The following is a 16,440-nucleotide window of genomic DNA, read 5'->3' as shown; positions in this document are numbered from 1 at the left end:
TTAAGATATACAAAGGTACATAAGAAGACACTACTGTATCAACATTTGCTTTTATTATGCTTTTATAGATGCAGTATATTTCGACCCTTACACCAGGTCATCATCAGGCTTTGGCAAGTTCTGGATTTGAATACCAAACTGGAAAATCTGAAATGGAGGACACTTAACACCGAGATTATTGATGTGGGATCACTAACATTGCAGTGTAATGAATCGAAATGTTAAACTGAGATACATTAAAAGGGGGTTGGAGTGTCGTGTAAACAGAGATCTTATAATGGACGGTAATATACGTGTAAGTACTTCATCTGAAACAGCAAATAACAGTTCAGGGAAATATAAGTATACATTATAGATCCGGAGACTCGTGTCACCAGATCTGCATAAACAAATAGGAACAAAGATATGGTGACTAGTCTATCGCAAACTGACAGTGTTATGTAGGGAAAAAAAACAACCCTACAATAAAAGAAAAGAATGTCAGGACTTGACAGATATTACATTCATTCTGAATAACATCAAAGGGAAAGAGTAAATGTAAATCATTGTAGGAAAGAAAACTCACGCCATTTTACTCTTTTTCAACTGCATATTTCAGACATTTTCGTTTTTCTTAAATTAATAAATGCTCAAAGTTTGATTCACTGTTAAAAGACAGTTATAGTGCACACAGAGAAACATTCACATATTTGCAGGCAATTCTTAAGAACTGTATGGAAATCCCCCCTCCCCCAATCAAGAAACAAAATCCACAGCATCTATTAGAAGACCCAACAACTGCCTCTCATAAAGAAAATGTTACAACTGATGGTAAACAAGCTGTAACAAAACAAAGTCACTGACTAGGAGAGCGATTATCCTTAGAGAACAAAATAGTACTCCAAGTTATAAAACAAATTCAGATTAACATCCATCAGCCTGAATTGCAATGTTTACAGTGCATGCATTTGTCCAGCTGGCCAGGTCTTGGTTTCAATTCTGATACAGTTATGGAATTAAAATCCCCTTTTCCAGGGCAATTCAAATTTCCTACACATTACAAATATGTTGCAGATGGCATTAAAAATGTGCAAACTTATTTTTCATAAGTTCGTACGCAACACCTGGGTATGATTACCTCAAAATATAAACAATAAAAACAAATGTCTAGTTGCTGTTAAATATTTGTACCAAGCAAAAAGAAATTTAAACTTCTCAATTAATGATATTTTATGGGGAAAAAAACTGAGAGAGGAACATTTGTATAAGTTATGAAGTTGGAAAGTGAACAAATAGTATAACAGAAATATGCAGTGTTCACTTATTTGTTGTCCCCCCCCCCCAAATCAGTTTTTCTCACCTTATCTAATTTTACATATACAGTGAAGTCTCAAAAATTCAGACTAGAAGAGGAAGGTGCACCTTGTGCAGAATGGAAAAATCCTGCCCTGCCAGGAATCGAACTGGCGCCATCCAGCCCGCAGCCCGTTGCTGTACTGATTAAGTTATAGAGGAATGGGAAATATGCATTAGTGAAATGCCTGAATTACATGTAAATATTTGAAGTACAATATATGTACTTCAATATTTATTTATGCTGAAAGGAAGTGGGACTAACACGAAATTCTTGTTTAGGAAAATTTCTTCCATGTAAATAAAATATGTATGTAAAGAACAAAGGTGGTCCTAATTAGTGGGTTTCATTTCATTACAATTCCACAGTTGTGATATACTTTGGCTACTATATACTTTGAAAGTTACCTAATTGTATTATAAAGACATTAGTGTACAAAATGTATAACAACTCTCTTATATTAAAACATAATGTTTCATGGAAAGATCATTTTGCTTATCACCTATAACCTAATTTTTGGCCTTTTTTTTTTCAAAAGAAATTCATAATACATTACAAAACAGTAAAATCAAATTTTATCTTAAATACAATGAGATCATGGTTACTCTCAAGAAAATCACACAGCGTTAAATAATAGTTTCAATAAAAAATAACATAATCTATCTCCTGGGATATCACTCTGTGTGAAAGTCAACCTTGTTTCAGAAGAACATGTACTTTCCATTTTCAGGGTTGAAGAGTAGGCCATGCAAGAATCAGGTGACAGAATGCACTCTTCTTGCTGCCTGCTTCATGCTGGTTTCTTGCTCGTCTTACTCTTCAACCCTGAAGGAGCTACATGTTCATTGGAAATGTCGGTTGGCTTTCACCGGACTACACAGCATTATATTTCAGAATGCAGAACCCTTATAACCATATCCCAAACAAAACACACATCAGTTTAAAAATCCTTGTCAATTAAGTACAAATAAACACTACTGCCATATAGGGTGAGCATTACTGATGTTATGGAGAAACTTGCTTCTTCAGGTAAAACAGAGAAACATGGTACAGATACTAGGAGCAGGACTGGAACTGGGTCCAAAATCTTTCCCTCTCCATCTACCAATTTCTATCAGCCTACTCTTCTACCCTGAAGATGGAAGCAGCAGGTTTCTCCAAAACAGTGGCAATGCTCTATCATACTATGCAGTGTCACAACCCAGAAGTCATCTCATGTCATGAAAACCTAAAATCTCATTTGTCGACTACAGTTTCATTCCTATTTCAAGATTAAATTTACTTTTCATCATTGCTCTTCATTAAAGATTATTCCTTCTTTGTATTCCTTTGTTGGACACTACATATTTTGGCCTAACTGGCCATCTTCAGGTATACAGGTTGTTATGGTAAGTTTTCTGCTGCTCACTGTAATGCAGTTTTCTTTCCTCCTATTATAGTTGCCTCTGGTTATTTCGGTTATGTGGGTTACAATCAGTTTTATTTAAGTGTCCTTGGGTAGTGCATGGTTGCTTTTGGTTTTGTTTGGTTTGTTGGTTGTTGCTACCAACATTTCTTGAACCTGTAGGACGTTGGCCTGATCCAGATGTATTCAAGTTTCTTCTGTAGGTTCAGTTCCAAAGTAACGGTCCCCAAAGTTACCAATGCCAGGAAGGACATAGAACTTTTCATTAATTTCTGGATCCAATGCAGTTGTTACAATGCGAACTCCAGGAAAAGCATATGCTATAGAATGTACTCCTGTAAGCAAGATTAAGTACTGAAGTTGTGAAAAGCAACACAAAAAATAACTCAGCAGTTGGTAAAAATGGGAATACTTCTGGCTTGCAATCAGGAGGCACCTGATTTTAAATCCTGGCTAGGAGATGAAATATTCTGACAGGTTGTTCATGGGTTTTCTCAGTCCCTACATGAAAATGAAAGGACAGTGCCTTAAATCAGGCCATGAGCACTTGCTTCCGTATCTTTACCATTCTTTATTCACCATCATCCAGTTGCTTGACACCACACAATGTGAGTTAAATAAACTACAAATAAACACCAGTAGGACATTCTAATAATAAAGCTCTATTAGAAGGTAAAGTGTTTTTGGGGAACTTCGTTTAAAGATACAGAATTAACTGCAATTTAAATGTGACAGAACAAAACACATTCTGAAATGTCACACTTGCAAATAACACAAACCCATGGATGTACAAGTCGACAGGGCAACACAATACGGAGAATCGGGAATGGAATACTCTAGCGATTGTTACTATCCTGCTTACCTATTTCAGCCATGAGAAGAGATACAATAAGAATGTTTTCCTCTGGCACATCATGATCGAGCAACACTCGGATTGCCATCATGGCAGCTGCTCCTGTGGCGACAGTAGCGTCCATTAAGATCACCTTATAGTCCTTTATGTCCTTAGGAAGCCTCAAGTAATACAACTGAAAATGGTACACAGGTGCATAAAAATTTAAAGTTCGCTGATGTACAAGTATACAAATTGCGATGTAAAAGTACAATTTGTATTGTAGTTCTAAAATAGTCAAAGGAGAGACAAATTCTGGTCAGGAGGGATATCATACTGTCCGTATCGTACCATGTCTGTGTTACTTATCTTGCGCTACAACAGCAGCTAAGTCACTTTACTATGTTAAACCTGACATCAACAGCTAACAAACATAACAGCAGAACGGCAAACAAGATCTAGAAGTTCATGACGATGGTTTATTAATTAAATGACTGAAAATTTGGATGTTACCCACTGCTGGAGTAGCAAGCATTAACTTTCTGTACATAAAGCTACTTCAACACCAAAGTATTAATTTCAAGGTCACTCACTTCTGGTTCTCCTGTGGATAAGTTCGTTTGGATCAGAATCTTTCCAATACGAATGTCCTTACAAACGTCGCACACGGCTTGCTCCATTGTTTCTCCTGCTCTTAAGATCGATACACCACAAATCTTGTTGCTTGCTGATCGCTTTCCGTGGTACAGCACGCCTTGCGGTGTTTCCACTATCTGCTCCTGAAATAACATAACTTTCTGTTCCCCACGCTGATAGAGACAGATTGTCTCACTCGTTCACACTACAACCAACACATGCATCCATCTCTCTCATAGAAACTGGACCCCTACTGTCAAATCTATTACAGGTACTGGTGGTTGCATTTCAACTCAGGGATAATGGCACAGTAAATCTCTATAATGTCTCCAGGGGAATGGTTTTTCTTTTTCAACACTGAATGGGGGTTACACAAAATTACATCAATAAACCGTTCATCTTCTAGCAATATGTACTGGATATAATCATGACAAATTTATCACAGGTGGATATCTGCCCCTTTCATTCCTACAGTGCACTACTCACTCTTGGTGCAAGTATCCAGCGAAGTAGCTGACACATAGCGCAAACTGGTTAGCAATCACTATCTCATCTTGAGGTACAATACGACCAAATGTCAGCAATGTTACTGATCATATAACAAAAATATTCCAGGGCTGTGGATATCCTTCCAGTCTCTCTCATACATTGGGCTACTGTACCTACAAACTTTCCAGCAACATCAGCTCACCTTGAAAGGCAGCAGCGATAAAGCGTACTCAATAACTAAACGGATTAATCGTTTAGAGTAGAATATGAACTCGTCCCTTGGAGTATCCTTGTTACGAATGAAGGTATGAAGACCTTTAATCTGCGGAGTTGAGGGCAGCAAATGGATAGAGTCTGGTAGGGGCTGTCCGATGTATGAGTGCGCCAGTTTCTCACGCAGTTTGAAACCCCTCTGACAGACACAAGAACAACAAGTATTATAAACATTACATATAACACACATATTCTGTTCAATTGAAACACGTTTAAGAATTCTTCTGGGCAAAGGAGCAGAAGAACAGTTCCCATGGGAAACTGAGGCAGGCATATCAACTGATCTGCTGACGACTCCCATCCGTACAGAATTCCCTGGGTTGCTGCCAGAATCACTGCCCCAATGTAGCCTTCATCTCACCCAAATCTATGATCCTTTAGCATATACTTGGGGGGGGCCGAGAACATATGTCCTGCAGCGACAGGTCAGGGCCAACACTGTGCAGCAAATGGAGGGCAGTGTGTCCTGGAAAGTGCAGACCACTAGGAAATGAGCACTGTAATGCAGCATGATGACACACTTCACGGGCAAGCTGGGACACTTCTTCTTGAGGGCTGTGGAGGGTTCCAAGGTAGTGCTCCATATCGATGATCTCAGGGTCTCTGAACAACAGCTCGCTGGTGCTGTTTCGACAGATTCTGAACTTGGAACACAAGCATTTAACTATGTCACACACCAGTTGCTCTGCTGCACGGCCACGTGATCATCCATGACTGGCCTAATATGGCTAGTAGTACCACAAATGAATTTCATTTGAACCTACACACTTGGGTACAAAGCATTTATAAAAGAACGAGTTACCAACAGTCTGAAGAAAATAAAAAGTTAGATTTTCAACTTTTATCATATCAATGTGGCAACAAATGTTCAAGTTACACAAAAGAGGTGGAATTTTCTGGTCAGTCCGACAAAGACTCTCCTTCAGGGAGTTGCTCATTTGTTAGTTTATATGAATAAGGATTATTATAGATGGTCTCCAGGTGGAGATTTGAAACAATAACCTCACAAATATGATGCTGAGTATTACAAACTGGACTGCAACATTTCGTCCAACTGAGGTTACAAATTTCATTTCATTCATTTTAAGAGAACTAAGCTTAAGAACAGGAATGTCTGAACCCCACTAATTACAACGCGACTGAACATGTCTGCAAGTTCTCCGGATGCCAAACTCACCAATTGCAGCTGTGTATGCACATGATGAACTATCAACTCAATAGCCACTTCATTTTCTCCACCTCGAGGAACGATAATGTCAGCATGTACCATTGACGGCGCGATATAGTGATAGAATGCTGGCTTCACAAGGTTACAGTACTGTTTCAAGACTCCTTCCAAGTCTCGGCCCCGCTGACAGATGTCACGCTTCAATCTCCGAGCCAATCGAACATCAGCATCTGTGTCCACAAATATTTTCATATCCAGCATCTGTAATTGAACATCACAGTTCTACGGAGCTTTTCAACAGTATGAAGAGAACACTTCATCTAAGGCACTGAAAACTAAGATTGTTTCTGATACCAGGTCAGTCACGCCGTCCAAACAGTCGTATCATGTCTCTCTCTGCAACATTTTGAAGTTCGTACTTATAATGTGGTATTATTTCATGTTATCATCAATAGATGTCTGCCTTGAGTCCTGTGTCATCTTTCTTTGATCAAAGAATGCATTTTGTTTATCAATATACATCTAATTTTAAAAATAAGACATTTTCCATAACCATACTGCAACAGTAGGGACTGGGTGCATGGACCTTAAAGAAGCTTTCAGGGGGTTTGAACTCACATAAGGAAAGATTCATGTGTGTGGAACAAACTGGAACTCACCTTCAATATTTCAGCAGAATAAAATGCCAATATTCCTTCAAAGATTATGACATTGGCACCATACATAGTTTTCTGAAATGAAAGAAATATGTGAATACTAAATATATTATTCAGTGGTAGAAATGAGGAGAGAAATATACAAAATGAAAACACTGAGAGATTTTAAGATAAATACAGTGGATAATAATGTGTTATTATATTATCATGTTTGAGAAATGAACACAGTTTCAAACATGAAACAAAGAAGAAACTGTCCCTCTCAAGATCCAGCAGGGCACAATACTCAAGATTCTCTTCACATGGTGAACACGCTGTTAATGGTACTTTTATTATTATTATTATTATTTTTGGAGGGGGTGAGTTTCCCCATGCACTGTGACCAGTTGTTGATCTATTGTGCGTCCCCCTATAATTATTCTACTAGTCGCCATGCCCTTCCAGTACTGGTGCTCACTATCAGCCCCGTTCTGCCAGCGAGGTCGGCCCTCTCTGGCAGTGGTCCCCAATACTTCCCCATCTACCAGAGGCATTGGAAACTACTTTGGGCAGGAAACTTTGCCTAATTTTGCTCAGACGTCTCCTAGAGACATGAGGATCTTTTACGTGCCATAAATCTATGACATGGGACACACGGCTTAAAATCCCTCCCGGAGGACTTGTTCCCCGAATTTTTCCGCCCTTAAAAATTCCATGACCTCCGCTGGGTTTGAACCCGCATACCTTGAGTCATGACGTGGGAACGTTACCCGCAGACTACAGAGGCTGCTTTAATGGTACTTTACTGTACACATATGGAAGCAAGTACGTTTAACATATGCTCTACAGTTTGAAGAATTCTTACCGTCCTGCTCTCGCGTGAGTGAGTCACAAAATTATAGATGGGAACCTCAACTTTTCGGCCCTCTTTCAATCTCTGTAGGGTGGCATGCATAAGTTCAAAATCGAAAGCATCCGGGTGGTCAAAGTTGTACTCATTTTTTGCAGCGAGCTCGTGCTGCTTCTCACTAAGCACCTGTAACATTCAAACAAGCTAGGAAATGTACGCATTTCATTCTCTCTGTTATTACCTCCACACAGCATAAAAACTTGTAATAATTTTGAAAACCATAAGTGCACTGGACATAACATGTGTTTCATTCTTCTATATAAATTTTATTCAAAACATTTTTCACTCAATAAATATTTCAGAATTTATGATCGGGAAGCACTCTGAAATGTAACATCTTCATGCAAAGTCCCTATTACTACTAATAAGATCTGAAAGTTTGTGACAATGGTATATTGCTACAAGTATTATGTTTTTGGACATTATCCATAGTCTTGTCTATTTTTTAAAAAATCGTCCTGTTTCTTTTTCAAACCACGTTTCCAGTCTCTGAAACATTGTGTTTTGAAAAAGAAACAGGATGGTTTTTTAAAAAATAGACAAGACGATGAATAATGCCCAAAAACATGACACTTGCAGCTCTATTACTACTGCCTGATTTTAACCCCTATGTACCCAGGTCTGGCCTGTGAGACTAGAACAGCTGGCTGTATTTTGTTATTGGTTCAACCAATGAACTGTTTCCTGCCTCACATTAAACCCCATTATGGAACAGGCTGGTCTAGTGGCTGGTCTCTAGGCCTGTATTTGAGAGATGCTCACTTCGAATCTCGGCTGGGACACCACTTACTGTGGTATTCCTCAGTCCTTCCAGGTAAATGCCGGGATAGTATCTCAATTTGGCACAACTTCAGCCTTTGAAATCCTTTTCAATACATCACACATCCTACCATCAGATGCTATACAGTAAACCCTCGCTAATCCGGTTACGGTTAATCCAGATCGAATAGTTGTAATTTATTTTTATTACCATATTTGTATTAATTCTATGTAAAACTGTTTCAGATAGCTACTGTAAAATTTATGACATGTATATTAGATTTACTGTTATACTATTGTTTTATATTTATAATGACAGTTTCTATATCCTATAGGTCTTTGACCTTGTATGGTTTAATGGAATGTAATTAAATAATAATAATAACAGTAATGTGAAAACTGAAAAATTCTGTTCACAGTTGAGTACATACTTTAAAAGGCATGTGGGATTTAGGAGCAAGAGGACTTTCAGGCTGTGCCAAGAGCAGCTGGAGAGACTGAAATCACGCAAGAAAATATCCAAGATTGGTTTAAGCCGGATGGAGACCCTGCATTTCAGCTTCCGACAGAGGAAGAAACTGCTGCAGTGATATTTTTCTCTTTTATTTATTGTCATCAGCCTTTTCATCAAAATTTCTATTCATTTGTTTCTAAGTTTCTTTTCATCTTTTAGGACTATCTTTCATTTTATTAATCCATATGATGTCTCCCCCCTCCATTAATTTGGAATAGCGAAGGTTTACTGTACAGGTTGGCCACTGACAGCTGTTCATTTACACAACTGATCTGATAGATTGGGCCTTGTTACTAACATTATGTATTAATATTGCAGTTATAATCCACAGTGATCCAAATTGTGATCATATTATCTAAGGGTGACTGGAGAATGAATGAACTGGAGCAGACAGACATGAAGACTTTTACAATGATCACTAATCATTTCCTCAGGTGGCGATACAGACAGTCCTACAAGTAATGGTCTTGGTTCTAACAGTTTAGTTCAGTGACATTGTGCTCTTCCATGGAAATTCTTATGGGAAGAACAGGACAGGCTCTCACATGATCCATATATAATTAGACTGCACAACATCACTGCAGGGTCATACGCAACCGAGGTTACCTTATAGAACGAATCCATACTGAGCAACGTCACCCATGGCACATCAAGTGATTCGATTATTTTGGTAGCAACAGTTGTCTTCCCTGATGCGCTTCCCCCACATATGCCTGTAAGATTACCAACATAACAAACAGTCACATCAGAGAAATGCAGAAAGATGGGTTAACATCAAATTCCAGTACACCCCTTATTAATCCAGATTAATTGAGGGACTGGTCAACTGGATTAAGCGATAATCAAGACTAAAAGCAAAAGACAGCCCTAAAAGACCAAAAGAAAAACTTAGCAAAAAATAAATGAAAAATATAATAATATAGGTAGTGTTGATGAAAAGAAATATCACTGTAGCAAATTCTTCCTCTGTCAGAAGCTGAAATCCAGGGTCTCCTTCAGCCAGCTCAAGTCAATCTTGTGTGGTTTCAGTCTCTCCAGCTGCCCTCAACACAGTCTGAAAGTTCCCTTGCTCCTAAATCATACATGTTTTTTAGAGTATGTACTCAACTGTGGACAGCATTTTCCATTTTTCATATTTTGATTGGGATTATACAACATCTGGATTAGCTATAACCAGATTAGTGAGGGTTTAATGTAATCTGAAACAGATGCATCCCTTTAAAACATAATGTCCATCCAACCGGTATTTAAAAATTGACTTCCTGATTTACATAGAACACACTGCATGTCCATTACAAAGTCCATCCAGTTAACACTGTTTAGGGAAATTAAAGCTGTACATCATGAAAATCACAAATACATTCTGTGAACACACTTCAGGATCTTTCAGTGTTAAAGGTGGTACATACAGTTATCATTGTGCTTTAAGACGTTAAATGAATAAAACAGTGTAACTACATACCAATCACAAATGGCTCAACTTGTTGTCCTGCAGAATTGTACCATGGAGGTCGTCCTGCTGTGTATATAGTTCTTGTATGACTGCGAAGGATGGATTCTGTAGAAGTTATCTTGGAAGACTGCGACATGGATGCAGTTCGTTGGCGTTTTGATCTCGGAGACTTTTGTGAACCTGTAGATGGTGGTCTAGGAGACTGGGGTGGGGGAGGAGAACTTGGGGTTGGATAGTAATCATTATCCTTCTCATCTTCTTCAGTTTCCTCCTGAAGGAAAACTTGATCACTACTTTCTACTTCACAACCATCACTGAAACAAAACATTCGTTCCTTTTTACAATTTCTGCTGCTCAAAAAGGATATTCAATTCCAGACATTATAACATATAAACCTACAATATATTTGTGACAAAGACTGTGGTTTCTCTCATACTAAATTCCAAAATGCTATTACACCGTAACTCGATCTGTAAATTTAACGCCGTGTACTTTATCTAACAGTACAGTTTTCCGTTAACCGAATGACAAGTCTGCTGCTTCGTGTCACGTTTACGTGCTAGTCCACCTTCAATAAATTACCAATAAATGAAGGCTATCTACAAAACTTGTTCACCTTTGTATATGGCAATGAATCAACATTGAATTTCAGCTTTTAATAACACAGCAGGGTGAACAGTTAACTACGGAACCTTGTCTCTTCGTTCGACAAACCGCTATCCTCCTACACCAACAAAAACTGGATCTCAGAATCCCGCCTTTGTATTTTGAAATGGTTCGGAGTGTGAGAGTGCAGGATCTAGTTTCATGACATCATAATAAGTCCATAAACTGTAAATTATACACGAATTTAAAATTCAAACAGCGCGTGCAATAAAACTGTCATAAATTTTTTTCGTAATAGGGGCAGAAAATGGAAGACAATCCTGCGCATATCATGTCCTTGCCCAATCTTAATAAATTTTGCTGACGATGAACATGTGATTACTTCGTGTGCGTTGCAGAAGCTTCATCAACTACTTAATTGCCTAAGGAAAATTCATTCTGACTGTATACGCCACTACAGCCACGTGTATCATGCTAGTTACTATACCAATCGCTGTGATTTTTTTTTTACCTCTCTGAACTTGCTGAGCTAGGTGGATCAAACTGCTGAACCTTCGCTGCCATTACGGCAAACGACAAGAGAAGTATTACACGCGCCGCTGGAGGTGTTGCTATGACAACCAATATAAACAAACTACAGACAGAAACACGCGAATGAATCTATGAATTTGCTAGATATTTAAATCTACTTAACGATATAAGCAGAACAAAGGAATGGTAAGAAGTAAGTAGTATAATAATTTAGAGTATTTCATTTTCTTGTTACAAACTAACTGCCACCAATTTTGTCAGCTTCGAAGTTTTCACGGTGATGACTGCCTGACTATTAAAGTTAACATCATATGGGGCGATCTGGGGTATGTTGCCACGTAGTTTTGTAGACGATCACCGATCGACGTTTCGGAGAAACATACTGCCTCCATACTCAGGATTGAAGAGGAAGCCAAGCAACCAGCAAACACAATAAGCCACACATAGAAAACTTGTTTCAGAAAAAGCTCTGCTTGTTGCCAGATTCTTGCTGGTTGCTGGCTAGGCATCAACCCTGAAGATTTTTTTTTCTTTCATTTATTCACCCTCCATAAATCTTGTCGAAAGTACACTCTCATGCGGATGTGGAGATCATCCTAGTTACAGTCACAACTAAGGATTACAGTTGTCATCCAATAGCATACACATTTGTATAAAATACTGATAAACATATACAATATAATAAATAAGTTAATTTTAGTAGTAAAAGTAATGGCAAACCTTATACAATTTGTACAGTTTTATACAAGTCTATTAATTAAAAATTCAGTAGTTAACACAATGTCATTAATGAGTTTTGTATAACATACATTAATTATATAATAAATTGAAATAAATACTAGTATACAGTAATATAAAGATTGTGTATATCTAAAATAAGCATCTAAAAACTAAAATCTAAAAGATGGAAGCAGAATATTCCTCCGAGACATCTGTGAATTTTTGTCTGATTACACGGCGTCATATTCCAGAAGACAGTTCTCACCCACCACTTTTAACTGAAAATACATGAAGAATATTCTGCTGCAGCAAAGCTGTGTGTATAATTCTAGTTACAGAGCAACTTGTCAGAAAGCGATCAGAGCACAATGAAGGAGAAATATCAACGCTAGAAGAAATATCTCTGCACCAAGAGAACATCGATAAAATCGAGGGTCTTGACAAGTGGTGCCGTCATCTTAAGATATTACTTTTACAGTCAAACCTTATCCCCAAAATTGGTAAAGTACTAACTTATTTTCAAATTATTATCTGTGTTCATTGTTAAAATTAGAGAAACATGACAAAACACTGAAAACAAATCATTCTAATTTCCCTATTGCCCAATCTACCAGTCATAAAATTTAAATTTTACTTGCTCTTATTAAACACAGGATATAATAATATATTGTTACTGAACTATTATTTTTGAACTGGTAATCACAGTAGCACAGTAAACTGACTATTATTCATCACTGAAACTTAAGAAGCAGCAATTTATAGTAGAGAGGAGAAATATGCATTGTTTTGATCAGCATATTTTAATCTTTCCCAAAATAATACATGACAAATGTAGGCAATATAGTTAATTCCTCCTTGCTTCTATGATCATCTACGAACCTTGGTATCCTTTATGACATGCTCAGTTCTCTTTATCATTTGCTTTCTGCTTCCATCCCTTCACTTTCACCTCGTGTAAATATTCTCTGGATCTTCCAGCCATATTAAACTGGACCTTCCCACTTTTCTTCTGTCTTGTGGCTTACTTTGTATAGTTTCCATTGACTTTCTTTACGCCATCTATTATTAAGTTTCATAATTTTTAGTGTTTCGAGTAGAGGTTGTTAGCCTGACTGGCCAATTCTCAACCTGGAAACCAAGGGCCTACGTTTTGTCTGACCCCTATCCTTTGATTTATCTAGCCTAGGTAACCTGACCAGGAGCTAATGCCCCTGCCAGCATAGCTCGCCAGATGATGCCTCCCCACCATGTTAACGTAATAGTCCAGGAGGAAGAGCTATGTTAATTATCTCCAAGTAGTTTTATCTTTGTGCGATTTAACAATTGAAAATAGTCAAAGGGATCTAAGAAGACGCACATGACAGTGAACAATATATTGATATACACGTTATGTGTTTCAGAAAATGTATCAAGATTGAAGAAACTTGAATATTTGAATTTGGCACTGAATAACATTGAGAGAATAGAAAATTTGGAAGGATGTGAGTCACTCCAAAAGTTAGATCTTACTGTCAATTTTGTTGGGGAACTCACAAGTGTGAAAACTTTGAAAAATAATATTCATCTAGATTTACTGTAAGTATGCTTGTTACCAAAACTGCACGTTTCAAAAGATGCACGTTATGAATATTACAGGCTGTACTATTTAAAATACAACACAAATTACAATGGTATATGCAAGCTTACAGGTATCCTCAGTTTTGTTGTTTTATTCAGTACTCCCTTATCGAAGCACACATTGCTATGTGCTTCATGAGCTGCAGCAAACAATTTCAATGCAGAGTAATGTTCGACGATTCACCCACATTCTGCTCATTAATGCCTCATGCTTATGCCTGCAGAGCACAATTCACGAGAGCAGCAAAGATTTGGAGAATCCATTGCACAGAGGGCACAGCTTCTGATTTCATTTCTCTGCCATAGTGTATGATTGTTGTTTGGGTTACATGTCAAGTAGTACATCCTGTATATCCCTTTTTATCCATCTAAATTTGATTGTATTTGGTGTGTTAAGGTACCTGACTGGAAACCCATGCACTGATTTCATAGGCTACAGAAAATATGTTATTGCAACTCTGCCACAGCTGAAAAGTCTTGATGGACGAAACATCGAGAGGTCTGAGAGAATTTTGGCAATGCAGGAATATAATGAAGTCAAAAAGTTGATTTTGTCCCAAGAGCAAGAATATAAAGGTTTGTTCCCTGGCTTGCTTAATGACGCTTTCTGAAATGAATATGCCAAGTAGTGTTTATTTTATTTATTTATGATTTATTTCATGATGCTGTGAGTTTCTCAGTCTCTGTACTGTTGAATGGTAGGATGATGAATGATGAATTGGAAAGGACAGACATGCGTTGTACAACGCACGCAGCCAAAGAAGAAGGAAACATCGCAAGACACAGTATACAAAAAATATAGGAGGAACGACTCCCATAGTGGATGAGCGATGTAATGTGCAAGTTTGAAATAAGATGTATAGTATGATAAATCTTAACAAATTTTAATATATATAGATTTTATTATGGTACATGAGGAATATACATTTTAAATCATTTTATAAACGACACATGATGGCGAGCAGTGCAATAATTTAACATAGGTGACACACCTGAGGATGGCACAGTGATGCCAAAACATGTAGTGAAGTGACATGTGAGATTGTGTGCACTAGAAGACGGTCAACACATACATATCATGGACGAGAATCAGTGCAACAGGACGCTAAAATGCAACATTACTAATTATACTTGTTATAAAGCTCCTCATTGTGTACTTTTTTCAAACCTCCCATCACCCAAATATTATTAAGATGATGAAATGAAGGAGATAAGGTGAGGGGGGGGGCCGTTTTGAACACAGTAATGAACCTCTGGATTTCACAAAGCGTTGGAAATTTCTTAACCAACTAGGCACCTACTACTTTTTCAAGAATGACTCTGCTCCATGGAGTTCGTATGTTGCTAACAACAGACAGTGAAGTAATAGCAATTCTGTTTACAGGGAGGAGGTTAGCCCAGAAACAGCAAGCCGAGCGAAGGGCAGAAGAAGAGGAGACAAATTATGCAGCAGCACAAGATAAGCCTGAAGAGGAGAAACTGCAAGAGTGAGGATAAACATAAATGTAATGTTGGTGTGATGCTAAAGCAATGAGAAATATTAACCTCACAAACAAAAACAAGTTAACCGTTCAGCGTGGTTTGACGTGTATGTTTCGTCAAGTTATTTAAATCATCTGGGGGGGTTAATATGGACAGAGACCGGCAGGGGGTCACGGGTAACCGTTTAAAAGCAACCAACACCTCAGGGCCGACATATCATATTAAAATTCGTTGAATTATATAAAGAATAAAAAAATTGAAAGATATTGTTCTGATTATCAACATCGTCAATCGTCGTCCTCTTTTTATTTAAAGAATAGCGTTTCGGAGACTGTATTCTGTCTCCACCGTTCAGCGTGGTTTGACGTGTATGTTTCGTCAAGGATTTAAATCGTCTGGGGGGGTCCGACGTCAATGTTTCGTCCAGCTGCACACCTATGTTATAACGCCCATAATAATTGATGGTTTTGCTGTAGATTGTTAGATTTTTCGCTGGCCTGTTGTCAGGAGAACTATATTTAATGACACACGAGTTTAAGAGCGCTAAGTCATCGTTACATATGCCTGTCTTGTAGCAAATTCCTGTTGCTTCTGGTAGAACTTTCCTCCTTCAAGCTGTTATGAATGGCGTGTTTTCTTTCCTATGAAGTTATAAACAGCAGAGACGTGATATGTGCTGTGTTTATAATATCATATTGCCCTGAGCTGGCCACACTAACACACTCAATTGGAATTCTTAGAAGAGGGATGTCCAAATTTTATTCTTGCAAGATCGATTGATTTCGCACAGTACATGGCAGCCAGTTCTTAGAAAAACGCCACAAATTAAGGCAGAACACTGTGGTCACCCCCTGTGACGATACGGGTGTGTGTGGGGGAGGGAAAAGAACTCATTCCTTCATGTATTATCGCTCCAGTTGACTCCATTTTATCGTATTGACCTTGGTGGTCGTTTCGAGGGATGACCATAAATATTTTTTTGAGCCAGCTAAGCTCTGCTTTCGTTCACTACATACCAGCCAGTTCTTAGAATAACTTCATGAATTCTGTGGTCACCCCTACGACGTCTTATGCCGC

At 38.1% G+C, this 16,440-nt stretch overlaps 2 protein-coding genes across 4 annotated transcripts in view; one reads left to right on the top strand and one right to left on the bottom strand.

Moving 5' to 3' along the window:
- Positions 1 to 2,697: 2,697 nt before the first annotated feature.
- Positions 2,698 to 11,592, bottom strand: LOC111873513 (uridine-cytidine kinase-like 1). 3 transcript variants are annotated; one of them, XM_023868286.1, is made up of 10 exons: positions 11,525 to 11,592; positions 10,417 to 10,721; positions 9,561 to 9,667; positions 7,637 to 7,807; positions 6,796 to 6,867; positions 6,146 to 6,397; positions 4,898 to 5,107; positions 4,164 to 4,349; positions 3,601 to 3,766; positions 2,698 to 3,073 (listed from the first exon to the last, which is right to left on the bottom strand). In XM_023868286.1, exons 1-10 carry the CDS (start codon positions 11,575 to 11,577, stop codon positions 2,925 to 2,927), a joined length of 1,671 nt encoding a protein of 556 aa, XP_023724054.1. In that variant the 5' UTR covers positions 11,578 to 11,592; the 3' UTR covers positions 2,698 to 2,924. The 3 variants fall into 3 exon arrangements, with proteins under 3 accessions (XP_023724054.1, XP_023724056.1, XP_023724055.1); XM_023868288.2 differs by lacking the exon at positions 11,525 to 11,592 and adding an exon at positions 11,024 to 11,389; XM_023868287.2 differs by lacking the exon at positions 11,525 to 11,592 and adding an exon at positions 10,807 to 10,988.
- A 59-nt stretch (positions 11,593 to 11,651) lies between these two features.
- Positions 11,652 to 16,440, top strand: part of LOC111873516 (protein tilB homolog) — an 8,686-nt gene continuing 3,897 nt past the window's right edge. The window contains exons 1-5 of the mRNA XM_023868292.2: positions 11,652 to 11,737; positions 12,597 to 12,764; positions 13,665 to 13,839; positions 14,279 to 14,457; positions 15,266 to 15,368. Coding sequence (XP_023724060.1) covers positions 11,728 to 11,737; positions 12,597 to 12,764; positions 13,665 to 13,839; positions 14,279 to 14,457; positions 15,266 to 15,368 — 635 coding nt within the window. The 5' untranslated portion in view covers positions 11,652 to 11,727. The remainder of the gene's footprint in view (positions 11,738 to 12,596; positions 12,765 to 13,664; positions 13,840 to 14,278; positions 14,458 to 15,265; positions 15,369 to 16,440) is intronic.

Source organism: Cryptotermes secundus, unplaced genomic scaffold (assembly GCF_002891405.2).
Source record: "Cryptotermes secundus unplaced genomic scaffold, Csec_1.0 scaffold395, whole genome shotgun sequence".
In the NCBI taxonomy this organism is placed as follows: domain Eukaryota; kingdom Metazoa; phylum Arthropoda; class Insecta; order Blattodea; family Kalotermitidae; genus Cryptotermes; species Cryptotermes secundus.
The sequence above is the reverse complement of the archived record's forward strand: the minus strand, read 5'-3'. Positions and strand labels throughout refer to the sequence as shown.

Excerpts from the sequence above, each read along its gene's own strand:
- LOC111873513 (XM_023868286.1), bottom strand. The coding sequence starts at position 11,577 with ATGGCAGCGAAGGTTCAGCAGTTTGATCCACCTAGCTCAGCAAGTTCA. Across the intron at positions 6,868-7,636 it reads ACTCACGCGAGAGCAGGACG|AAAACTATGTATGGTGCCAA; the intron begins GTAAGAATTCTT and ends CTTTCATTTCAG. Across the intron at positions 6,398-6,795 it reads ATTCTGCTGAAATATTGAAG|ATGCTGGATATGAAAATATT; the intron begins GTGAGTTCCAGT and ends GTTCAATTACAG.